The 26197-nt window shown below is 44.5% G+C and overlaps 1 protein-coding gene across 4 annotated transcripts in view; it reads left to right on the top strand.

Moving 5' to 3' along the window:
* The window catches only part of SGCD (sarcoglycan delta), a 338790-nt gene that overhangs the window by 299037 nt on the left and 13556 nt on the right, over positions 1–26197 (top strand). For 3 of the 4 annotated variants that reach the window (XM_075602174.1, XM_075602175.1, XM_075602176.1), the window contains 4 exons: positions 4022–4123; positions 10569–10656; positions 12316–12435; positions 24076–24148. In XM_075602174.1, coding sequence (XP_075458289.1) covers positions 4022–4123; positions 10569–10656; positions 12316–12435; positions 24076–24148 — 383 coding nt within the window. The remainder of the gene's footprint in view (positions 1–4021; positions 4124–10568; positions 10657–12315; positions 12436–24075; positions 24149–26197) is intronic. The other variant, XM_075602177.1, reaches the window with a different exon arrangement.

A 26197-nucleotide genomic window follows, 5' to 3' on the forward strand; every position in this document is an offset into this window, starting at 1 on the left:
TCTCAAACTAAGGGTGCTGGAACACATTAGCACCATCAGGAATAAGGCGGACAAACCATTGTCGAGACATGTTAATCTATGTCATGATGGTGATCTCAATGCGGTCTCTTTTTGCGGGATTGAACACCCTACCAGAGGACAGAGGAAAGGAGATTGGGACAGGGTCCTACTCCAGAAAGAGTCTAGATGGATTTATACACTTGGGACACTCTCTCCAAGAGGTCTCAATGAGGGATGCATGTATACTCCTTTTCTGTAACAGCTATCACATTGGGCTATCTCCTATTAAGCTCACAATATACATCTCCCTCTATGTGTATTAACCACAGATGTATTATTAATTCTGCCATGCCTATCTCAGGTTTCCCCACATCCTGGCTATTAATTAATTATTTAATCATTAGATATTATTGATCTAGGACATCTCTGGACCCTAGTATACTACTCTATTACCAACATAACTATTGATACTGCATCCGTTATACATTTCCCTTGTAGACCAAATAGAGTGTATTTCAGCTCTATGTGTGTCAGATTCTGACTTACCAGTTACAACAATATAAGTAATAATCAAGAGTCAGATAGATAAAACTTTATTGTGCCAGCTCTGCAGTCACACACTGTGGTATACTCACTGCGTCCACATTGCAGCTCCACGCATAGCTGGGCACTTCAAGGGTTAAGGCATGACGTCACTACTCTGGAGGCTCCTATATATACCTGTTCACCTGCAGGGTACCCTCAGTAATACTTACCATTCGCCTTGAGAAAGCCTCTCGCGAAACGCGCGCGTCGGCTCCGTCCCCACACGTGCACGCGCAGGACTGTTATTGTTTCCGCTCTCATGTCTCATACCGCGAGTTGATGAGGTGTCCTGCTCGCGCTGATATATAGGCTTGTAGTGCCAGGATGGACACTTAGAGCCTCGTTTTATTGAATATTGATAGGGTTAGTGCTCTCTACTTAGTACTGAGTGTAGTTCTGTGATTTATGTGCTTAGAGTATATTACTACTCATAGCTACCACAGCCACTGTTTCACTTTACGCAGCCACCCCCTCCTCATGTACAGTGTCTATTTATATGCTAAGCTCACCTGATAAGGGTGCCCACCACCATACTATTAGCACAGTGTTCATTAGTGCTATCTGTGACGTTGCCGCTGAGGTCACTACAGGGTATTACACCTCCATACTGTGGACCTCAGGAGGTTACCTGAGGTCAGCTTCACACAGCCCTGTGCTTACAGCTATATCACTGAGGAGGATCTTTACTGACTGCACACTGAGATCTACTGGTGCACATTATATTTGCTTTACATGTGCACCTGTTACTACTAGTCACACCACTTTTATTTATGGTCTATGCATATATTGCCCATTGTGACCTGCAGACATAGTACTCTACGGAGCACACCCTACTTATTCACCTTTCACAGAGGTCCATATCAGGATTTCTGCTTAGTTTCCTGTGTAATAATTGATACATATAGGACACACATACTATGTTGATCCTGAGCCTCACGGCTGTCAGTATCATGATCCACTCCACTCTAGTACGTCATTTTAATACCCATTATTTTATATATGTGTTGTATTTAATAAAGTTTATGTTTTAAATCATACACTCATCACCAGAGGGTGAACTTGAGTGCTACACTGGGTTCTTCTCTACCTTTTCTACCTATTCAGTGTATACCCAGAGCACCGTTCACCGTTCATTTTCTTTGAGGCAGCAGCAGGGGCTCCCCTATCACCTCACCCGTAAGTCAGGCCCAACTTCCGCTCCCCGCCTCCAGAGGCCTCAGGGCCAGAGCTACCCCCCACTTGTCGGTTTCCTCACTAACCCCCCTCAGCTAGTTTGAAACACTTTGTCCTCGGCCCCAACAAAGCTGTTGATGGGCCTGTGCATACAGTAGCAGCGCCATAAAATGCTTTGGTCATATATGGAATCAGGCAGCAATATTTAAATGACCCCCTTGTTCATTCACCATGAGGACACATACATTCTTTTCATCCTCAACAACTATGTAACATTTCCACATGCGTCTGCTAGCGACCCCCACAGATTCCATTATGTGGTCACCCCACGCTTATGCACGGGGAGGAGACCAATTCATACCAATGTCTCGCTCAGCCAAGAGGAATACAAAGGGCCCTGTTTATACAGAGCTAGAACAAATTCCATAGCCTTGTGACAGCAACTTCCTCATAATAACACACAACATAATATCAATGTCTAAAATGTATTTATTTATTTTTTTAAAGGGAGGACGAGGAAAATAACCTTAAATTAAAATGTATAAGGCAGCCTGACAAGGCTAGCTCCTGTTATTTTTTTAATATTATTGTTGACTAAGTTTACAGTAATACATTGCAGCCTGCTGGCAGGTCTTGGTATAAAATGATTAGTACAAAACTCTTATTTAAGGTCTAGCACAAGGGTGGCTAACTCCAGTCCTCGGGGGCCACCAACAGCTCAGGTTTTAAGAATATCCCTGCTTCAGCACGGGTGGCTCAGTCGTTGACTGAGCCACTAATTGAGCCACCCGTGCTGAAGCAGTTGGTGGCCCTTGAGGACAGGCATTGGCCCACTGCTGGTCTAGCATTTGCACAATGTTGCTAATGGTCAAGACGAGTAAATCCGCCTCCACGTTGAAAATATCAAGAATCATTGTTCCTGATGAAGAAAATCCACCTTTACAAAGACACATATTAGTTGCCTGGGGTACAATAATTACTACTGGGCACTTTAACCTAATGCACCCACTCACCTCTCTGCTCTGCCCTTAATGCACTCAAAAAGTGCCCATAATTGGTATGGTTTTTGAAATCTCTTTCACATGCACTACTCCATGGAGGGTACGATCTTCAGAACAGGGATTAGTTGCTTCCAATAGTTACTATACTTTGCCATTACTACGTTATGTGTTATATTTCCTGCAAGAGCAAAATATGCAAAGGAAAGCAGCGCACTGCCCAGGTTGAATACAAATAGAAAAATATTTATTGTCTATCACACATGACAAACAAGGAGGTGCAAACCCTCCTACGCGTTTCACATAACACAAATACTTCTGTATTATTTATGCTTGGCTTCAACTAGTTATTCAAAGGGGGAAGGGATCAAGAGAAAAAAATAGCAGTAGAAGGTCACAAGTGTATTGCAATGTCATTTTGGGTCATTTAGAGACAAACATTATTATACTTCTACATTTTGCGAGCATTTATAACACGCGTACCATGTGAATTGTGCGGAAAAATGGCACTGAATGTAGCAGGAGCCGACGTCCAATGACCACTCAAAAGCCTAATTTGTGCTTGATAAATAATTTAACTATATCTACGGGGGAAGGAATTCACTAAGCACTTATGCAAGGAATTGCACCCATCAAGTCAATGGCGGATGTGGGATCAGAGTTTGATACCCTGCATTGCCACTTAGCGAATCCTGCCGTAGCAGCAGTCCAAGCTGCTGTTAAAAAAATTAAATAAAAATACAAATTCCCTTTAATATGTGCATCAGTACAATCCACACAATAATAAGTAATTAGGTAAGTTGCCAATCAATCAGGTCTCCTGTGATCGATCAGCGAAGATTCGGCTCGGGGGGTTCACTAAATGGCTGTCAGTGCAGCAGAAGAGGACCCAAGATGCAACGTTCTGTGGGGAAGATCATGTGACCAGCCAGTCACTAGATACAATTGGTGCACTGCTAGAGAGAGGGCAGGGCTCACAAAGGGGTGTGCCAGAGCCTGTTTTACTAGAGGAAGGAGATGTGACTTTGTAAATGGTTGCTATAGAAACAAAAAATGTTTGTTACATTATAATACAATAAAAATGTAATTCAGAGTTGTTTTTTTTTTGTTGTTTTTTAAATACTACAAGTATTTTCTATTAGTACAGAATAGTTGATTTATGTTAAAAAAAAAACACATGTAGGCTATTGCTTGGTGGTTTGCAGCTTTGAACTTTAAGAGCTCTCTGAATTGACACTGCAGTGTTTCTGTTCTCTGTGTTTCAGGATGGAATGGGGAACTTGAGAATCACAGAAAAGGGTTTAAAGCTGGAGGGAGATTCTGAATTCTTGAAGCCTCTGTATGCCAAAGAAATCCGCTCCAGGCCAGTAAGTCATCTGAATACATATTTTTAGAATATATTCTTAAGGTTTGTGGTGAGTATTACATTAAAAAAAATCAAACCAGTAATAATTACTAATAATATAAACAAAGACAAACTCCCTCTGTAGCTGTGTATTACAGCAAGTAATAGCTTCTTCGGTAAAGACATGTTTACATATGAGAAAAATCAGTTCACATTTGTGAACCTGCCCAAATTGTGTTTCGCTCGAACTTTTAACAACATTTGGAAAACGTTTGCTACAATGTTTCAGGTCAAAAAGTTTGGGCGAAATTGACAAGTCGGATTTCGCCACAGAAGAATCTATCCTGACATGTGGGTTAAGCCAGGGGTGCTCAAATCCAGTCCTCAAACCTCCCCCAACAGGTCAGGCTTTCAGGATATCCCAGCTTCAGCACAGGTGGCTCAATCAGAGGCTCAGTCGAAGACTTAGGCTGAGTCCATGATGACTCAGCCCGTGCGGAGGCGCGCTGAGGCTGAGGGAAAGCGGGTGCTTTCCCTGGCCTTGGTTAGTGCGCTGTCCGGGGGTGTGTCGGGGGGGCGGGGCAGTGACGTCACGGAGCTGGTTCGCCCTCATTGGGCGAACCGTTCACGTGACCGGCCCTGCGCTCCCATGAGCGCAAATTCTAAAATTTGGATAAGACCTACGCTTCCGCACGCTTGCGGAAGCGTAGGCGAGCCCCTACTAAAGCCGCTCTCATTGCGGCTGCAGGGGCTCACTGGTAAGTGAGAGCGCGCCTCAGCACGGGTCAGCGCATAAGCGCTGACCATGCCTGAGGCCTTAGGCTGAGTCCATAGAGACTGCAGCCGTGCGGAGGCTGAGGGAAAGCGGGTGCTTTCCCTGGCCTTACTACGAGCGCCATCCGGGGGCATCTGGGCAGGCCTCATTGGGCTAACCACTCACGTGACCGGCCCTCTGCTCCCCTCAGCGTTGAAACGTAAAATTTTCTGTCTGCTATGCCTCCGCACGCCTGCGGAAGCGTGCGTGAGCCCCTGCTAAAGCCACTCTCATTGCGGCTGCAGGGACTCACTGACAACCGTGAGCGTGGCTCAGTGCGGGTCAGCAGCTAAGCGCTGACCATGCCCATGGCCTTAGCCTCTGATTGAGCCACCTGTGCTGAAGCAGGGACTGATTGAGTCACCTGTGCTGAAGCTAGGATATCCTGAAAACCTGACCTGTTGGGGGGTTTAAGGACTTGAGTTGAGCACCCCTGGGTTAAGCTAAGGTAGTCTGCATATTTAAATGACCTTACTTACCAGGTATCTCTCCACATGTTGTATAGAAGAGTGTTTTAACAGGTCTATAACTCAATAGGTAATCTGCTAAATAGGCTAACTCCTATTCACACATTTATATTAACCCCTCGGGAGCCCCAGGACAAAGAGCAGGGGAGGGCAACTCCTGTCCTCAACGACCACCAACAGGTCAGGTGTTCAGGACATCGCCGCTTCAGCACAGGTGGCTAAAGGAGGGATATTCTGAAAACCTGACCTGTTGGTGGCCCTTATGCCTGGAGTTGGCCACTTATGACATAGTGGCTACGCCATGCCCTTTTTGTGTTCGTGTTCCGGGAGAGTGTGTTTTGGCGCTCTATGGAGCGCAAAACGCTATCTGACATGCCGGGAAATGGAAGAAAGGAACTCCTCCATTTCCGGATTAAGTGATGCTGTGATCACTCTAACGAGCAGTCACGGGATGGCGATTTGCCGTGAGGGCCGTGGCATTCTGGTGCAGCAGGCCCTCTGGCACCCAAAGGGTTACATTTCCCCCCCACGGGTGGAAAAAATATTGCTCTCTTGCCATCACAGAATGGCATCAATCAATATATTAAGGTTCACTTTCAAATTATTATTAGCTGCATGAGCTAACACGTTTGCCAGCTGTGTCCTTGGGGATCCAAAGTCACACCAGGTTTAAAAAACAAAACCCCAAGGGAATGTTCTCACGTGACTGCACTAAGAGTTCAATTGACCCTATGAGTGCCCTGAGGCGGTAACTATGATGTCGTAGGATCTGGCACTCGGGAGGCCCAGTGACGTAGTAGCTAAGTTCAAAAATCCTCATTCTATTAAGGCTGATCGCATTGGCGGGCTGGATGCAATTTGGATTAATGGGGAATGGAAGGGGGATGACTCCACGTTCTGTTCCATTATCAGTGACAGAACTGATCACGTGATCCCCTCTTGAAGTGGTCATGTGATCGGATGGGGCCGTGGCCCCCTGTGCAATGAAAGGGTTCATTTTAGCCATTTCCACTTGGTTTTATAATGCACATTTTTGCTGACACGGCCTTTCATCGAGCCTTTTTATGCGTTCCACAGTGACCCTCTCTTTCCCTTTTCCCACTGGAGCACCCAGAGACATCATTGTAAATTTGTCGGTTTAATAGATCATTCCTGTGATTTAAAATGCTTGTTTTATGGAAAATAAGTAGGCAGTATACTTTAAGACTGCTTTGATTTTTTTGTATTTTCTCAAAATATATACTGTTTAATTTTTTGAAGGACCACACTTAAATTAATGACCCGCTGTGGACTGAGGATAGGTTTGAGAACCTACAGTTATCTTCATGAATGCTGGTGGAGCATGTAGGACAGTGGTTTACAATATTTTTGGGGGGTTAAGGAACACTATAATTATATTGTGAAATTCTACAGAACCCTCTCTTATAGTGCGCCTGAGATCAGATGCATTGTAAGGACCCCCAACCCTCTCTAATAGCGCGTCTGAGATCAGATGTATTGTAAGGACCCCCAACCCTCTCTAATAGCGCGTCTGAGATCAGATGTATTGTAAGGACCCCAACCCTCTCTAATAGCGTGTCTGAGAGCAGAGGAATTGTAAGGACCCCCGGGGCTGCCAACAGAAATCTTGGGGAGCAGGGCACCCCCCCCCCCACCCATAGCACACCTGCCATGAATTTTTATTTTTAGGGTGCAACTTTTACTTAAATGGCAATGTTGTGAGCCCTATTTCACACCTCACGATGCCCCCTATTTTATACCTCGCGAGCCCCCTCTATTTCCCTCAATTTTCCCATGTATTTCTCTCCCCTCTGTCTCACCTCTCCCCCCTCTCAATTACACCACTGTCACTTAATTCCCTCCCCCTTCACATAATTCCCCCCACAAAATATATACCAAAACCCCCCCATGCAAAAAACTTCCCACTCCCAAATACATACAAAAAAATCCGCAACATCCAAATATATACAATCCCCCCCAAATACATACAAAAAAGCTCCACCTCCCCAATACATATAAAAAAGACCACCAATACATATTTAAAAAAAAAACAATACATATAAAAAAAACCCTAATGCATACTGTATATAAAAAAAAAACCCCAATGCATACTGTATATAAAAAAACCCCAATGCATATATAAAAAGCCCCAATGCATATAAAATCCCTCCAATGCATATAAAAAAGCCCCAAGACATATAAAGAAGCCCCCACTTCCTACCAATACATATAAAGACCCCCAATACATATAAAAGACCCCCACTTCCACCAATACATATAAAAAGACCCCCAATCCCCCAATACCTATAAAAAGACCCCCACTCCCCCCAATACATATAAAAGACCCCCCACTTCTCCAATACATATGAAAAGACCCCACTCCCCCCAATACATATAAAAAGACCCCCACTCCCCCATATATATAAAAATGTAGACATACCTTGGTGATGGTCAGGACCGGTTACTGCGGTGTCCGGCGGCTGGTGGGGGGTCTGAGGAGCCGCCTAGCTGGGGAGGGCGCTGGGCGCAGGCCCGGGTCACGTGGGTCCGCCCGGACCTGGAGCCGTGGAGAATGGTGGATGCCGGTGGGGGGGAAGAGGAGGGGAAAGGATCCTAGTAGGGACTAGGGGTGGGGAAGAATGCCGGGCGGTAGGGTCAGGCTGGGGGAGCCAAGGGGATGCCGGTAGGGGCCTGGGGACGGAAGGGGCTGGGGACGGTGGGGGGGCCTGGGGAGCGTGACTGGGGACTGGGGGAGAGCGTGGGTTAAGGCCCGACCACCCTGGCCCCAACTGCAGGCGGAGCGGGGAGGATGCCAGAAAGGGGGGGGGGGGGGGGAGGGGAAAGAATCCGTAGGGTCTGGGACTGGGGAGTGGGGAAGGATACCAGGCGGTAGGGCCTGGCTAGAGGAGTGAGGGGATGCCGGTAGGGGCCTGGGGTTGGGGGGGGGGGGGCTGAGGAGCATGGCTGGGGGTTCTGGGAGAGCGCGGGTTAGGGGCCGGCTGCCTAGGCCCCTACTGCAGGCGGAGCGGACATTTTTTTTTTCAGACACTTTATTATTATTTTTCCTGACACGGGCCCCCTGAGTTCCGGGCCCGGGACGCCAACCCCGGCAGGCCCACCCTCTCTAATAGCGCGTCTGAGATCAGATGCATTGTAAGGAACCCCAACCCTCTCTAATAGCGCGTCTGAGATCAGATGCATTGTAAGGAACCCCAACCCTCTCTAATAGCGTGTCTGAGATCAGATGCATTGTAAGGTAGCGTGTCTGAGATCAGATGCATTGTAAGGATCCCCAACCCTCTCTAATAGCGCGTCTGAGATCAGATGCATTGTAAGGATCCCCAACCCTCTCTAATAGCGCGTCTGAGATCAGATGCATTGTAAGGAACCCCAACCCTCTCTAATAGCGTGTCTGAGATCAGATGCATTGTAAGGATCCCCAACCCTCTCTAATAGCGTGTCTGAGATCAGATGCATTGTAAGGAACCCCAACCCTAACCCTGAGGTCTGAGATCAGATGCATTGTAAATTCTTCTGTATTTGGCATAATTTTCAAATGACCTGAAGATTATAGGGAACCCTTTAGGGATGCTCGGGGAACCCCTGTTGAGAAACACTGCTGTAGGAGTTTGCTCGCAAGACAGAAAAGACAGGAAGCATATGCTATGGATCTGCGTGTGCATAAACAGAGCGCGCCCTGTCTTTACAGCTTCCTCACTGGCAGGTTAATGATAAAGATTTACACAGACAGAGTAGGTCACAGAGATCACCATCTGTGGCTGCGGCACCCGTGTCTCTGGCTGATATACTGCGTTCGGCAGCATAGACATCTGCTCTCTACCGGGAGTCAGAGAAACAAAGTGTGACTGCGAGTCTGAGCCACAGGAAGTCTTGTTATCTCCAATATGAAGGATAAACAACCCCCCACCACCCCAAATAAAGTTTTTTTTTTTTTCTATTTGACCTGTAGCTGTAGTCCCAACAGGGCAGGCTTGTGCCCGTCTTACCACAGGTTACCCTTGGTTCCATAGCATTTTAGCTATTTGACTCTGAGAAAACCTTGACTGCCAGTACCATGATTGCTGTTGAGCCAATGGGGAACACTCACTGTCACAGCTGGGGGACAGCTTTATTGCCTAGGTTGCAGAGTCAAAGGTTTGACTTCCATTCATAAGATTGGAGCTATCCCATATTCAGAAAAAGTACAAATAAAAACCTGTTCCAGAACACCCACTGTATTATTTCCAATATGCAGATTGGTTGTGGGTTGTGATACCAATATGAGAGTTCTTCATGAATGAAATGATGGTGTACAGAGCTTTGGAAATCTCACAGGTCTTTTTCCCCCCCCCGATAAACTGTGAAGAAGAGACCTCTGAGGTATTGAACGCTTTGTATGCTATTTTTTCTTGCATGAAGAACTCTTCTGTAGCTCTGCTAGAATGAGTACAGGCATACCCCGCATTAACATACGCAATGGGACCGGAGCATGTATGTAAAGCGAAAATGTACTTAAAGTGAAGCACTACCCTTTTCCCACTTATCGATGCATGTGCTGTACTGCAATCGTCATATACGTGCATAATCGATGTAAATAACCCATTTGTAAAAGGCACTATAGTCTCCCCTCTTGCGCACAGCTTTGGTACAGGTAGGGAGCCGGTATTGCTGTTCAGGATGTGCTGACAGGCGCATGCGTGAGCTGCCGTTTGCCTATTAGGCGATATGTCCTTACTCGCGAGTGTACTTAAAGTGAGTGTCCTTAAACCGGGGTATGCCTGTATTACTACCTCTAACAAATCTACACTTCACTCCAAGACCAACAACACCACTACTAAAACCTTAAATTACATTATGTATACAATTAGAATAAAATAAAACCTAGTAAAGGGCACCAACACATTTAAAGGTTTTACAGGACACATGTAAACATCATTTTAAAAGAATCTGAAAATAGAGACACAAAGTTATCCAGTTGATATTTAAAATTCAACTGCCTGTGTGTAAGTGGCATTTTTGCCTTGATGGAATGTGGCAGATAATTTTGGATTGTAGGAATTAGATGGTGTTGCCTCAAGGGTATTTAAATGATTAAACTGTGCGAGTCATTTGGAATGTATGATGTAGTCACTACCCACACTGATTCACAGTATCTAAACTGTCCTCCCCCTTTGTCTCCCCTGCAGGGTAACCCGCTGTACTTCCAGTCAGATCGAAACGTGACCATAAACATTCTCAATGAGGATATGAAGGCTGTCACTCAACTAGTGACAGGTAAGAAGGACAGAATATTCATACAGTATATAGGGCTGCACTTGGAAAGTTAGTGTGTGTGTGTGTGTGTGTGTGTGTGTGTGTGTGTGTGTGTGTGTGTGTGTGTGTGTGTGTGTGTGTGTGTGTGTGTGTGTGTGTGTGTGTGTGTGTGTGTGTGTGTGTGTGTGTGTGTGTATATATATATATATATATATATATATATATATATATATATATATATATATATATATATATATATATATATATATATATATATATATATATATATATATATATATATATATATAGCAAATAAAAAGATCACTTGTGAGCATATTCACATATCCTAGACAGGTCTGCAACCCTGCCTTTCACCATTATCACCTAGCTTACAGTGCTTCCACTGCATCAAGGGATTCTGGGAAATGACCTGCAAATGAGCACGCTGTGTCACCTTTTGCCTGAAATCCATTTTACATGGAACCCTTTTAAGCTAATGCTTGCTGTTGACAAAGCTTTAAAGCACAGCATGGTAATCAGATGCAAAACCAGAGAAACCACTCACTGACATGTTTCAACCTTAATGGGTCTCATCAGTGTGAGGTTGGTTGTACTGGCTTTGCAATTTTCAAGGCTGTAGGATTTACCATACGCATTCACCATAACTTAAAATGTGGACAAATGGGGACAAAAGGTGGCACTGTGTGCTCATTTGCATGTCATTTCCCAGAATCCCTTGCTGCAGTGGAAGCTGGGTGATTATGGCGAAAAGCCGAGTTGCAGACCTGTCTAAGACGTGAATGTGCACACAAGTAACATTTTTATATGCTATATGCTATACGGTGGAGGGTTTTTAGTCACCTTTTCACCACCATAACCTAAATAATGTGTGGTGAAGACCTACCCAAAGTCTCAAATTGCAAAGCCAGTACAACCAACCTCACACTGATGAGACCCAAAAGGTCAAAACAGTCTGTCTGTGAGTGGGTTCACTGGCTTTACATAGCCTGGGATGCAATGTTTAAAAGCTGTGTTTAAAACAGCGAGCATTGGTTTAAGGGCTCCATGTAATAATGGACTTGAGACAAAAGGTGGCACTGTGTGCTCATTTGCATGTCATTTCCCAGAATCCCTTGCTGCAGTGGAAGCACTGTATTCTAGGTGATAATGGTAAAAAGCAGGGTTGCAGACCTGTCTAAGGCTGCGGACATAGTGCCGCCGCCCGTGCAGAGACGCGCTGAGGCTGAGGGAAAGTGGGTGCTTTCCCTGGCTATAGTACTCGGGGAATTCCTGGGGTCGTTCCCAGTGACGTCACGGAGCTGGTTCGCCCTCATTGGGCGAACCGCTCACATGACTGCCCTGTCGCGCGAGAAATCAGTTTTAGCTGATTTCTCGCGCATCGCGTGCCCCCTCCTGCCTACGCACGCGCCCGCTTGCCTCATGTACGCGAACACTGCCTTAAGGCAGTCTGTTCGCTCAGCGTACCATGGACACAGCCTAAGACATGTGAATGTGCTCACAAGTAAAAAATGTATATGCTATATATACATACACATGTATTATTATTCTACAAGGATCTGGTGGTCGAATGTTGGAGTGCAGTGTGACTGGAGAGGGTCCTCTCTGCACCTGTTAGCAGCATGTAAAATGCTAATAATGATCATTATTATTTCCTCACAGGACCACAGGCTATAGAAGCATACGGGAAGCGTCTGGAGGTGAAGTCCAATGAAGGAAAGCTGCTTTTTTCAGCAGATGACAATGAAGTGGTTGTTGGTGCAGATCGGTTGCGAGTTTTAGGTAAAGAGAAAAAGAAAAAAAACTTGCACAAGTCATTTGCTTTATTAATATAAGGCACCCACTGAGTGGATGTTGCATTACAAAGTAAAAACGAGGTGTCCTGCAGAGGCAGAAAATTAGATAACCTAGCATAATATTAGGATTTAGTGCATAGAAAATGCAGTGATTGCTGGAATATTGCTCTGCACATATTATAAAGGTGCTCCTCAGCCCTCACATTCTGAAGGATTTCCCGCAAACTGTTACTCATACCCAAAATATTATTCTGCATGTTCTAAACATGGTTCCCAGTCACATAGATCTTGTAATGTGTATCTGCCTGCCTTTGTGAATGTGTACCTAAGTGTGTGTCTGTCTGTCCCTGTGTCAGTCTGTCCCTGTGTCTGTGTCAGTCTGTGTCTGTGTCTGTCCCTGTGTCTGTCCCTGTGTCTGTCCCTGTGTCTGTCCCTGTGTCTGTCGCTCGGTCTGTCGCTCGGTCTGTGTCGGTCTGTCTGTCGCTAGGTCAGTCTGTCTGTCGCTGGGTCAGTCTGTCTGTCGCTGGGTCGGTCTGTCTGTTGCTGTGTTGGTCTGTCTGTCGCTGGGTCAGTCTGTCTGTCTGTCTGTGTGTCTCTTTCCCAGTGTCCCTGTGTCTGTGTTTTCTAGTGTCACTGTCTCTGTGTCTGTCTGGCCGTACCTGTGTCTGTCTGTCCGTACCTGTGTCTGTCTGTCCGTACCTGTGTCTGTCTGTACCTGTGTCTGTCTATGTCGGTCTGTCTGTCGCTGTGTCGGTCTGTCTGTCGCTGTGTCGGCCTGTCTGTCGCTGTGTCGGCCTGTCTGTCGCTGTGTCTCTTTCCTCGTGTGTGTCTGTCTGTGTATCATTGTTTGCCTAAATTAGATTGGGTGAACTACAGCAGTAAGGGCAGTGGGGGCTCCAAGTCACATACTATAGATCAACGGAGCGCAAACTGGGGGGGGGCGCTAGATTTTTTTTGGGGGGGGGGGGGACGCAGGCGGTTGCAAAGGACCCACACTGTACCCCAAGGCATTTAAATTTAATGCCGGGGGACCGCGCGAGGCCTCTGCAACAGTGACATGACGTCAAATAACGCCGCGGGTCACATGACATCACACAAATATGATACGCTGTGCGAGGTAAGGTGGGGGGGCGCTCTAACTGAGGAGAGCAGACAGGGGGGTGCGGCAAATAAAGTTTGCGCGCCCCTGTTATAGATAAATGTGCAGAAGGAACTTGCCAATGTGATTGGCTTCCGTAAAATTATTGCATTACTAATAAATGAACAATATATGTATATTTTCATTTTTAAATGTTATTTTGAATGTTGTTTTGGAAAGGCGTCCATCACGTCGTTTTAACTTATTAAACATATCACTAACATTAGTTCCCTTTGGGTGTCGTGTACAAACGCTACAGTTAAATAAGCCCATCTATTCCTTCGCTTGTTAATTGTTTTTCATGCTTGCCCTGGTTTTATGAATAATGAATGAATGAAGCAGCTTGAGAGGTTTCTGCTGCTTTGTAGACCACATACCTAGCAGTAAAAAGCATCCAAACTTCTACCTTATTAAGCCAAAAAAACTGCAGCATATTCACTATAAATTGCTCTTAATTTTTACAGCAGGCAAGGACCTCTTCTGTTAATTTGCATGAATAAAATGTCATTAAAAAGCTGCTGCTGCAAATATTATAGCAAAACTTTTAGTAAAACGTGCGGAGGAGACGTCAGGAAGTATTTCAAGCAATTTGCTGCAGTATTGGAAACGATTGCAGGATTTACTGTTCGTGCATAACACCCCTTGTTTTGGCTACTCTACTCATAGGCCAATATCTTGGGTACGGTTCCACTTAATTGGTTAAAAAATATATATGAGGTTTCAATGGAGTTTTGATAATAAAAGTCAGTGTTTTTCCATTACAAAACCAGTTATTTTGGGTTCCGACTCCCCAAATGTCACTGAATTCTGTTTTTTGGAAGCAGACCTTTCTGTGTCACTGTAAAATCCTTCAGTAGTTTTCTATAATTGAAGGAATATTGGCGTGGGTAAGTTGACTAGGTCAATAAAAAAAAGCAGCATGTATTGCATATGCAGTGATGTTTGCTAGTGTGCTTTTTACAGTTCGACTTTTAAGCTTCAATGTATCAATCTAATAAACGTATCTTAAGTTATGAAATAAGTGTTAAACTACTGGTGATGGAAATGTTGCAAAGATCAGTGTTTCAACTGGATAGTAACCCAAATAGAACTTAAGTGGGACTGAAAGTTGAACCACGGAGGGAGCCACTGCATGTACTGTATTCCCCCCTTGACAGCTGGTCCTGTTGATGGTGTCAATGCCACAGACTGCATAGTCATGACCATACAGAATAAGCTTTTCAGGCTATATTGAAATATACTTTTTTTGGGGGGGTGGGGGAGGCACAATCGAGGTGGCAAATATAAATAAGTTGTCTTGCTCTGTAGCTACACATTTGAAAGAAAGAGGCTATTAAAATATCCTATTTTAAAATTGGTGATGTGAAGCAGAACCAGATTTTTATTAAAAAGTCCCATCGTAACAATGTTTACCGATCTGATGTTGCTGTGTACCCCAGTTTTGCAGCCAGGAGCCACGGATAGATAACTCCAATTGACCTTACCTAATAAAAGACCTTTAATAACGAATTAGGTCTTCCAATGTATTTACTGTTGTGTTATTGACAAAAACAGCAGGCCACAAGGTAATTTTCTTTCTGTTAATTAGTCAGAGGTATTTTTCAGATTAATAATAAAATTGCCCTCTAGATACCACCTGATCTTAATTACCGTCATTTGTATCTCATCTCAGTTCAGCGGCAGTTCTTAATTAAAGCGTTGGCTTGTTTAGGACTGATTAACCTCTTCTGTGCTGGAACTACTTGCTACACCAGTGATTTTCAACCTTTTTTGGGTGAAGGAACCATATTTTTATATTAAAAACAGAAGGGATAGACAGCACTGAAATAAATGCTGGAGACTAGATGAGAGTGCCAAAGGAACAAGGAGTACCCCAATTCCTCCAAAATAATAACTGGAAACACAATAGGATGTTCCAGCACTCACTGACTTATAAAAAAAGTATCAAACGTAGGGATATGCCAAATGCAAAATGTAATTTTAGTATAGCAAAATGGAACATTGTCATATATGTGAGTAGTAAAAAAGTACAAAAATGACCCTAAATAAAGCGATTCGGGGGAACAACACAGGGGACGGGGGAAAGACAAGGAAAACCATTAGGGGAACATAGGGGGGAGGGAGGGAGAAGAGGGACACTAGGGGGGCAATGTTTCGGCGTAAAGACCCCTTCTTCAAGCCCGTTCCCTGAAGTCCATTAGGACCAAAGGTACTTCCCTAAACCCTGCATCCCCACAAAACTATGCAAACCCCAATGAATATAACTGGTTGTATAGATATCACTGCAAACAAGCAAAGGATAAATGCACGTAATATCCTTCTCTCTCACTCCTGCTGCTCAAACTGGGGTTGCTATATGAGTCGTCGCTTAACCCCGGTAGATGTGGGCAGACAAGGACGACGTCATCAGAGGGTGTGAGGTGGAGAAGCAGTCCCTATAGCTATACACTGAGATTATGTGATCGTGCAGGTCCGTCTTGGTCAGGAAGTGGAGATTAGAACTGTGAGACCCGAATCTAACCCACTGCGGCTGCTGGAGGCTAATTAAAGACAGCATCTGGGGAAATAAACGTTGCATGCGTCAACGTACAGGAATGCGCATGCGCGTACCATGCAACCAGTCCTGTGTACGTCCTCCATAGTCACGGCAACGATCGCGGAGGAGATACAGTCAACGGCGTTGGCAGCAAGCCGAACGAAGGGCAGGCGGCCAGAGACACCAGCAAAACTCCACAGGGCATAGGTAGCAAAAAGAAATAGGGAATAAAAGACAAATACTAGTTAATAACATCAATAAATATGAAAGAAAAACACCAAAAACATACCCTATATAAGACGGTAAGTGTGTTGATGTCTAAGCAAATAAGGGTCTAATGAAAAATGTGTAAGTATCCCCAGTAACCATATCATTAGTGTACTGATAACCTTGATAGATCAGAAGAGTACTCCTTGGACCTCATATCCTGTCTTGTATAAGCGAAAAAATCTGCGTCAAAAACGATGCTCACGGAGAGAGGTGGGTAGAGAAGACAGCATATGAAGGAAGGATCCCCACAAAAACTGCCACTGGAGATCCAGGAGGGCTAAGCCACAAAGTTCAGAAAGTGGATCAACCTGTAAAACCAGTGAACGGGTTAATGGGCAAAGTAGAGAAGATCCAAGCACTAAGCATGTACAAGTACACCAACCAGACCATCTAAGGGACCAAAAAATTAAACAGATAATCAAGCAGTATCTTTTATTCCCTATTTCTTTTTGCTACCTATGCCCCGTTGAATTTTGCTGGTGTTTCTGGCCGCCCTTTGTTCGGCTTTGCTGCCAACGCTGTTGACTGTATCTCCTCCGCGATCGTTGCCATGACTACGGAGGACGCACACAGACTGGTTGCGTGGTACGCGCATGCACATTCCTATATGTTGATGCACGCAACGTTTATTTCCCCAGACGCTGTCTTTAGTTCGCTTCCAGCAGCCACAGTGGGTTAGATTCGGGTCTCCTCTTCCTGACCAAGACGGACCTGCACGGTCACATGATCTCAGTGTATAGCTATATGGACGGCTTCCCACCTCGCGCCCTCTGATGATGTCATCCTCATCTGCCTACTGTACATCTACCGGGGTTAAGCGACTACTCATACAGCAACCCCAGTCTGAGCAGCAGGAGTGAGAGAGAAGGACAGTGGATTCAATCATATCAAGTGCAGTATACATCCTCTTGTTGCATTTGGACTCTGTGCATTTAGCCTTTGCTTGTTTGCAGTGATATCTATACAACCAGTTATATTCATTTTGGTTTGCATAGTTTTTTGGGGACACAGGGTTTAGGGATGTACCTTTTGGTCCTATTGGACCTCAGGGAACGGGCCTGAGGAAGGGATTTTTACCCCAAAACATTTCCCCCCTAATGTCCCTCTTTTCCCTCCCCACTACGTTCCCCTTGTGACGCACTATTAGAGAGGTTTGGGGTTCCTTACAATTAATCTGATCTCAAACGCGTTATTAGAGAGGGTTATGGTTCCTTACAATGCATCTGATCTCAGACGCTCTATTAGAGAAAGTTGGGGTTCCTTACATTGTATCTGATCTCAGACGCGCTATTATAGAGGGTTGGGGTTCCTTACATTGTATCTGATCTCAGACGCGCTATTAGAGAGGGTTGGGGTTCTGCAGAAATTCACAATATAATTATAAGGTACCTTAACCAAAAAAAGGTTGGAAATCATTGACATAGATAGAAGATGCAGGTGAGCTGGAACCCGATCTGGGACCTACAGTATATGAGTAGGGGTATAAGGCTGCGTCAGCACTCCCAAACACCGAGCAAGCATTAGTTATAATGAGGGGCCTGTGAAATCTTATTTCAGCAGTTTCAATAAAGGCCCTGTGCTTCTAAAATATTATATACAGATAGGCAGAGCGCTGCGGGTAGATTCATGTGTCAGCTCGTGCTATGAATAGTATACATACAGTACCACACAGAGAGATGCACTGAGGGCAAAGTCATATCTCAGCGCTCAGCACTATTGCTGTGCATTGTGTTTATGAAGCAGAGTTGAAGCGCGGAGGATAAACCTGACTACCTGCAATTCCTTGTGATTATATTTATACCTTGTTACCATAGGGTAGCACTTGTGATAAACACATATTTCACTATACTGCAGTGAAGTTATGCTTGTAAAATTGTAATCCAGAGATTTGTAAGAATGCCTTGTAGGGCAGTGTGTATAAATGCTATAGAAATCAGTTTAGTATGGCATTTGTGTTGTATTTTAAGCTCCTTGTTTGCCTGAAAAGAAACACCACATCTCACAGCCCCGCTCCATAAGTGCTGTTTGTATTACAGATTGGAAAGCTAAGGATAAATCCATATTTTATAGGCCAGTTCTATGTATAGAGTCTATTTGACATGGAGCAATGAGGATAAATCCATATTTCACAGGTCAGTGCTATGCACAGAGTTTGCATGGCAGAAGGAGTGCTGAAGTTAAATCCATATCTCACTAGGGGAGCGTGAGACACACACATAATGCAGATAGTGGCCACAAAGAGAGGCCCATAGTGGTAATGAGGAAAACACACTTAGAAGCTACTTGGTATGTGGTAAAAAAAAAAACAGATAACTTGTAAATCTGACATATGGTGGATTTTACAGTACAACATAATTTATTGCATTATAAATTTGTTTTTAAAGGTGAAATCATTTTTTTTTCCTCTAGAAAAGCCTAGGGAATTACTTTTTTTTTTTAAATGGACCTCACAATGTGTTATTCTTTTTTTGGTTTTGTATTATTATTCCTGCTTAAACTCTCCACTTAGATGCTTCAGCAATGAGTTGCTGGCCCCTCTGGCAGTAAATGAGTTAAAGGTCCTAAAATATGCAGTTAATTAGCTTGCAGTAACGACAAGGAATGTATGAATACCTCTGCACGCCCTCCCCGGATCCCCAAAACCTTGTTTTTTTTCTTTCACTCCACAACTACATGTCATAGAGAGGATAAATGGTCCACAAGGATTCTGGGTAATGACATGCAATTAAGCTACATTGGGGCCTATTCTAGTAGTCTCGATAAGTGATTTATCGAGAATTTGGGGCACTTCTCGAACGATTTGGTATCGGTGGCTATTCACAAAGCTCCGATAACGTGCCAATCGCCCAAGAAGGGCTTCTCCCAGATCGGTCGCGGGAGCTCAAAAAATACTCAAACTTTCTTGTGAAATCGAGCTATTCTAGTAGCTCTGAGATGCACATAGTACAGTGGCTGCAACGCGCAGGTTCTCATCTCGTCACCTTAAGGGTGGCGAGCTGGGATCCGCGATGTGACTCGGAAGAACAAAATGTATGTTTACTGTATTGGATTGAAGCCGGGAGTCTCTGAAGCTGACCCGCATTAATACCAGCTCCGGAGACCCGCTGCTTCCATCCTATGTAATAATAATACATTCCCTGCACCTAGGAAAGTCTAGTTTTCAACCCCAGCCCCAAAGTAAGTGTGTCTTTTTGTCTGTATTTTGTGTTTCACTGTGGTAAGCGAATTTATGCCAAATAAATGGCAATTTATTTCTCTACCTTGTTTTGCTCAATGAATGATCCCGATAAAAAGGTGTAAATAACCTGGTCTCCTGTGTCAACAGTATTGAAGCAGGGGATCTCTGGAGCTGAACCATATTCATTTTAGCCTCTGGGACCCCCTGCTTCCCGAGTTACAGGCCCCGGTATGGGATGCAGATATCGCTGCATAGTTTAAATGTCCCGGTTAGGTGACGCGGGAGATTTAAACAATGCAGGTAGATACCGGCACCCCAAACTGTATCTCGGGAAGCAGGGGGTCTCCGGGGCTGAAATAAATGCGGTTCAGCTCCAGAGAACCCTACTTCAATACTGCGATATAAAAATCAAATAAAAACAGTGTGATCGCCTATAAGAGCTGTGCATGGAGATGCAGCTCTCTCTGTGCAGTTACTAGCCGAGGCCCCGCTGCCTCAGTCAGCGTGCCCGCACTGCATGCAGGTGGCGCGTTGAGAGGCAATTGACCGCTACCTGCGGTCTGTAGGGAGCTGGAGCGTGGGGGGGCGTGGTTTGAGCGGGGTTCTCACGGGCTGCAAGAGGGTGCAGCGAGCCCCCACACATGCCCTTTGCTGCTCGCTCTCCGTGCTGTCCACCCCACCCCACACACAACACACACAACACATATGCACATACATTCACTTACATACACACACACACTTCCCCTCCCCTCTACCTTTTGAAGGTGGGAAAGCTCTGATGCTCCAGCCCCCGGCGCTGACAGGCTCACCAGCGCACCACATGACGCGTCACTGCTCGGGATCGCAATTTGGCGTCACAGCGCGTAGTGAGCCTCGCCGGAAGGAGGCAGCGGTGACAGACAGGAAGGAGGTAAGGGACTGGTGGCATGCGCGGTCGTCCGCAGCGGGTCCCCAGCCTTACAGACCGCAGGCAGACCGCAAAAGGCTGAGATAAGGACACTGCTGTCCCGAGCGGTATTGGCATTTTCCTACCTCACTGTTTCTGACTTGCGATAACTCTTTAATACCGTGATAACGCAAATGTCAGAAAGTGAGGTAGGGTCATGCCAAACCGTTCGGTTATCAGTGATAACATCGAAGCTACTGTACTAGAATAAGCTCCATTGAGAGGAAAACGTTTTGAGTATAGTGTAAGTATGGGTGTATAAAAGGAATAGGGTATGGGGTTCTCCACTGCAGTCTTCAAAACTCCCCCCCCCCCCACAGGTCAGGTTTTCAGGATATCCCTGCTTCAGCACAGGTGGCTGATTGAGCTACCTGTGCTGAAGCAACGATATCCTGAAAACCTGACCCCACCTGGGGGGTGGGGGGTCTTGAAGACTGGAGCTGAGCACCCCTGGAATAGGGGACTGCAAGTGTGTGTTGATACCTGCACTGTGTGAGATACGGTCTCATGCATGACATTTGACAGTGTTCCCTTATTCCTTATAAAGCCGAACCCCCAACCTCTGCGGCTCACACATCTCTCTTCACTGCCCGCGGCCCTGCCTGAGGCTCTGTCACACGCTCACTGGCTCCCTGACATATCATTGAGAGGGGAGGACACTGGCCAGGGAAGCTGCTAATGGAAACACATTGACGAAATCATTTTTGAGGGGTATTAAATGGAATGTAAAATAAAGCCAGAATAACTGTATGGATTTTTTACTCAAGCTGTTTATGAACATTTATCGTCAGTAAATTACTTAGTGTCAGAGCTGGGCTCAGACTGACAGTTTAATAGGAGTCCGCGGAATAGAGAATAAATTATTAAGTAACTATTTATTACCTGCGGGATGTGACATGCATGTTAACATCTGGTAATGTGCAATACATAACAGGATAGTGTTTGGACACATTACAAATATAGCACCTTGAGTGTGAGTTCCTCAGGCAGTGACTGTATTGTATATACTGTACATGTACTTTCATTTATCTCTTCTTTTTTTCTCTCAACTGCTGCTTCTGTGGCAGGCTATCTATAAATCAAATAATAAAAACAGTACAGTAACATCATAGCAAAACACCCTACCCCACACACAGCACAAACATGCTCCGGAGACTGCGGAAACGCTCAACGGTTATTACGCAAGTTCTTTATTGTATACATTGCCTATATATTTTCTCCTGTCTGAGAGATCAAGGTATAAAGTGAGTGAGGTGACTTGCATGGTGACATGGAAACCTAAATTATCGGGGAGAAAGTACATTAGAAAGAGGGAATAGCAAAAATACACCTATATATAATATTATTCAGAAGTCCACAAAGGCCACGAATCGGTGTTCACAAGAGGGTGGTTCACAAGAGAGAAGCTGAGCTTCCAGACTCCTTGCAAAACTAATCAATCCTATGGAGTTGGAGGCACACACAAAACACACTGTGATAGTATCGTGCCCTTAATTCAAAGAAAACAATTTAAACAAGTACCAGACTGTAGAAAGATGATCCATTTTGTAAGCCTCCCTGGGAAACATGGAGATTTGGCCAGTGGGATCCCCTGCACAGGACCGGCAACAGAAATGCCACTACCCCTTCTCCACACGTACATGTCACTGCTAACCCCTCATTTATAATTACTCCTGTTACTGTGCCCTTGTTGAAACACGTTTCAAGTACATTGCAGACAGCAGCCAATATACCATTGTCAATCATGCACACATGCACATTTCAACTTCATCATCTATTTCAACTCTTTGTTTCTTTGTTTCATCTCATTGTTTGCAGTGGCTTTTCCGAAACTGGGCATTGTCCTCATTTAAGAGGATTATCCTTTCCCACATTTCCTGACACAGTACCATTACTTCTTTAAAGGTACCGCCACCTGCATTACACCACTTTCAATTAGAATGAGCCCCTCCTTTGGACCTTCAATGCTTGTGTGCTCGAGTTCCGTTTGCATTGCTACTTATTTATACCAAATCAGCATAGCCACATTGGCTGTGGAGCCCGTGATTGTCAAAAGCTTCGGTATAATTTGCCACCATACATTGACCTGCTCTCATGTTGCAGAGAAGCACACTCTAAAGCAATCTTGATTTCTGTTTGAATGACTCATTCTACAATTCCCATAGGAGTTTCCATATTTATTTAACATTATTCCAGTTGATAAGAATTAGCCTGGGGAGAATAAAAAATAGATTGGGTGAAGAGAAAATTTTCATTGACTTCATTGTATGCTTACAGAAATTGGTCTGTAGCCTTGTGTAAGAATTAAGTGCACTTGACATTGTTTAGTCGAGAGCGCAGCAGAGACGCTGTGCATGTGTAAAGTATGTAGGTGGACTTTTTTTGTGCAGCTCAGACATGCTCATTGTTACTCTTTTTAATGACACCTAATATCTCATGTACTCTTGTCCTGCTTATAGCATATTAGTTTTAAAGAACACTAGATGGTATATTCATAAAGCTGGAAAAATGGGAGCGTTGGCATCGAGTTGCTGCTTTTTGGTGGTTTATGTATCGAAATCGCATAGCTCTCAAACGGGTGTCATAAAACAGCACCAGATGTGTCAAAGAAACAAATCCAATAGAAGGCTATGACATTTTTTCATTGATACTGTACATTTAGCCCCTAATTCTACATGCTGCTAATCCAAGACAGGGAAGCCTCTGAATTCCATTGAAGGGAAGTTCCAGTCAGGAAAAAAGCAGCTTTATGGAATATTGAAGAATTGCCTTTGTTTGCTCCTGGGTAACTTTGCTATGTCACCCCCCCCCCCCCCCCCCAGCTCCCCCTTCCCCCCTATGTGAGTCTTTTGACAAAATGCATATATTAAAGGACTCTTAATCAGGTTATTAGCTGCTAAACAGGTGCAAAGAGCCCCCAATTTATCAAAGAAAAAAATCCTGCAACAAATTTTTTTTTATTGATTAAACTGAGGCTGTTTTGTTTGCCGTGGTTCTGCAGTCAACAGTCTGATAAATAACCCTCAGAGTCAATGTATCAGGTTGCATAAAAGGCTATACTGTAGGTCATATTCATGGAGCTGTTCCGCCTACTCGATTTTTCATTTAATATTCCCCCCCACCCCGCCCCCCTTTTTTTTCTTACTGGGTTTCGAGTGTTCCCTGGAGTCAGATGTCACTATTTTGCGCTCCCTTATTCATGAGACACTTACCGGTGAATGTTAAATCTCGCTCCGGGGAAACAAAATGGCTGCCAAATTTCGGCCCAATTGGAAGCTGCAACATCATCGGTTGTAGCTTCCTATTGGACGGCCATTTAAAGCCAACTTTAAAAACCAGGAAGTAATACCGGTAACTTTACCAGCAAACATTTCAGCAACCAGGAGCCCTCTCCCTGCCCCTCCTCCCCAGGGTTTCAATTCTGTAATGTAAATGGATGTTAGTGGTGGATTGCTTTTTCCCAGTTCACAAGGAGTGCGTAAACCTCAAGCAGGATTATTCCTTTAATTGGACCCCTTACTGTACTCTCTAACTTATCCCACCTTCTGTTTGTTGCAGGCGCAGAAGGAGCTGTGTTTCCTAAATCCCTTGAAACACCATACATCAGGGCCGAACCCTTTCACCATCTAAGGTACGTGGGAAAGTTTACACTCCCAACACAACCCAGGGAGGACTTATAGGGAGTTACAGGTGCGCCAACTAGTATTCTAAAACTTGCCTTAAACGTGCCTTGGGTACATGCTGCAAACATTTCAGTGACATTTCTGCAGAGACTAGTGGCCCATCGGATTAACACAGCAGGTGTTCCTGGCAGTCCCATTCAGTTTGAATGGGACTGCCAGGGACCCTGGCTGTTAATCCAATGGGCTATTAGTCTGTCTGCAGAAATGTCACTGAAATGTTGCAGCATGTACCCAGCATGTACCCAGGATGTACCTGGGTCTTGTTGGTGATTGTCCCAGATTTGTTTTAGAATACTCGTCGGCACTACAGTATTACAGACCTTTAACAGAGGAGGACACCAGATATGTGGAGGTAGTGATGATGCAGGTAAAGGTAACAACAAGTATTGTACTTTGAGTATAGTGAGGAAATAAAGCAGCAGTGATTCTAGATGTGCAGTGGTCAGGGTTGAGCTGTGTTAGTACTTCCTAGAACATTCGGTGGTGGCTATTTGTTTCCCTATAATATTTTTGGACATTAATATTTCTCCAATATAGGAAACTATTGGAGCATCTCATAGTAAAGAATGTGGTCAGGAGGGAAATCGAAGTATGCACAATACAAATACATATACAGAACAGGACAGTGGACCTCTTTACTGATCATCACTTCATTCAGTTATCGTCTAATGCAGTAGCTCCCTCTAGAGGGGGATTTCTACAAGTGCCCATTTAGGACAGAATTGAGCTAAACTGTGATATTTTTAATCCAGTAAATATAGATGTTGCCTTTGAAAATGCTTTTATCAGCCTAATTTTTTTTTACAATCATTTCTAAAAATATGTTATCATAATGTTTGTGAACATTATAGCCCAAGGGTGTTACTGCCTTATCTCTTTCTTATCATTGTCCCATTTCTTAATTGGTCCTCAAAAACGGAGTGGGCCTTACTAAATGTCAAAAGGGTGTAGCAAACGAGACTGACATTGATTCCCGAATCAAATGGCCCAGTTTAATGATGTATTATGCTGTGATCCGGATTTAAAAGAGGATGTAATAACACCTAGTGCAAAAATAATATTACTGCGGCCTTAAGAAAATATGATCTCAATTGTAATTTATTATTGATGGTGTTAGTTAGCCAAATCTTCCACTTCGCACTACATGGGTATTAAATAACAATACAAATGTATCATGCTAAATGAACAAGTTAAGATATAAATGCAGTAAGTATGAAAGGCATACCCTGAGGAGGCTGCAATATATACAGAAGAAGAGGGAGAGTGAAAACTCATGTTCTTTTGTCAGAGAGTGGCTGGTGTCCTGGAGGTCCCATAACTGCCTTGCATAAGCCTAGTGTGTCTCTTCTTCCAGTGTTAATCTGTAAGGATAACCCAACCCATTGGTGCAGCATCACTGTGTAAAATCGACCAGAACTAGAAAGCAGAACAGTCCCTGGGGACAGAAATAGTTTAGACATTATGAAATCTAGAGGTGACATTCCTTGACACCCGTGTAATTGAATGGTGGAGGGAAGCTTGTGGGGAGCGCAGATATCACCACATACAGGGAAAAAAATATATATATAGTGTAGTGTCTTTAAACAAATTCAGCACTAGAAAAGTAAATCACTATTGGGGACTCACACTCTCCCAGTGATGTATAGGCAATGGATACAACAATGTAGGCCCAGTCAGTGGATGGTTACAGGAATCAGCAGCATATTCCCTCGGTGTGAAAAGATAACACACTTAGTGCAACAATGCATGTACCAGTTAAGTGTTTATCAAGGCAACAATCATTGCACTTACATTTGGCACAATGTGCTTAGACACATAACAAAATCGATGCGCAGCTCTTTCGTGTCACCAGCCCTGCTCCCGAGATGGCGTCGCGTCACTTCCGGTCGCTCCGTGACGTCACTTCCGGTCGCGCTCGATCGAGACGGTAAGATCACCGGGTAGCAGGGGAGATGCTGGATGAGGTCCTGACGAAGCTGCTAAGCCAGCGAAACGCG

Source organism: Ascaphus truei, chromosome 5, assembly GCF_040206685.1.
Source record: "Ascaphus truei isolate aAscTru1 chromosome 5, aAscTru1.hap1, whole genome shotgun sequence".
Lineage (NCBI taxonomy): Eukaryota > Metazoa > Chordata > Amphibia > Anura > Ascaphidae > Ascaphus > Ascaphus truei.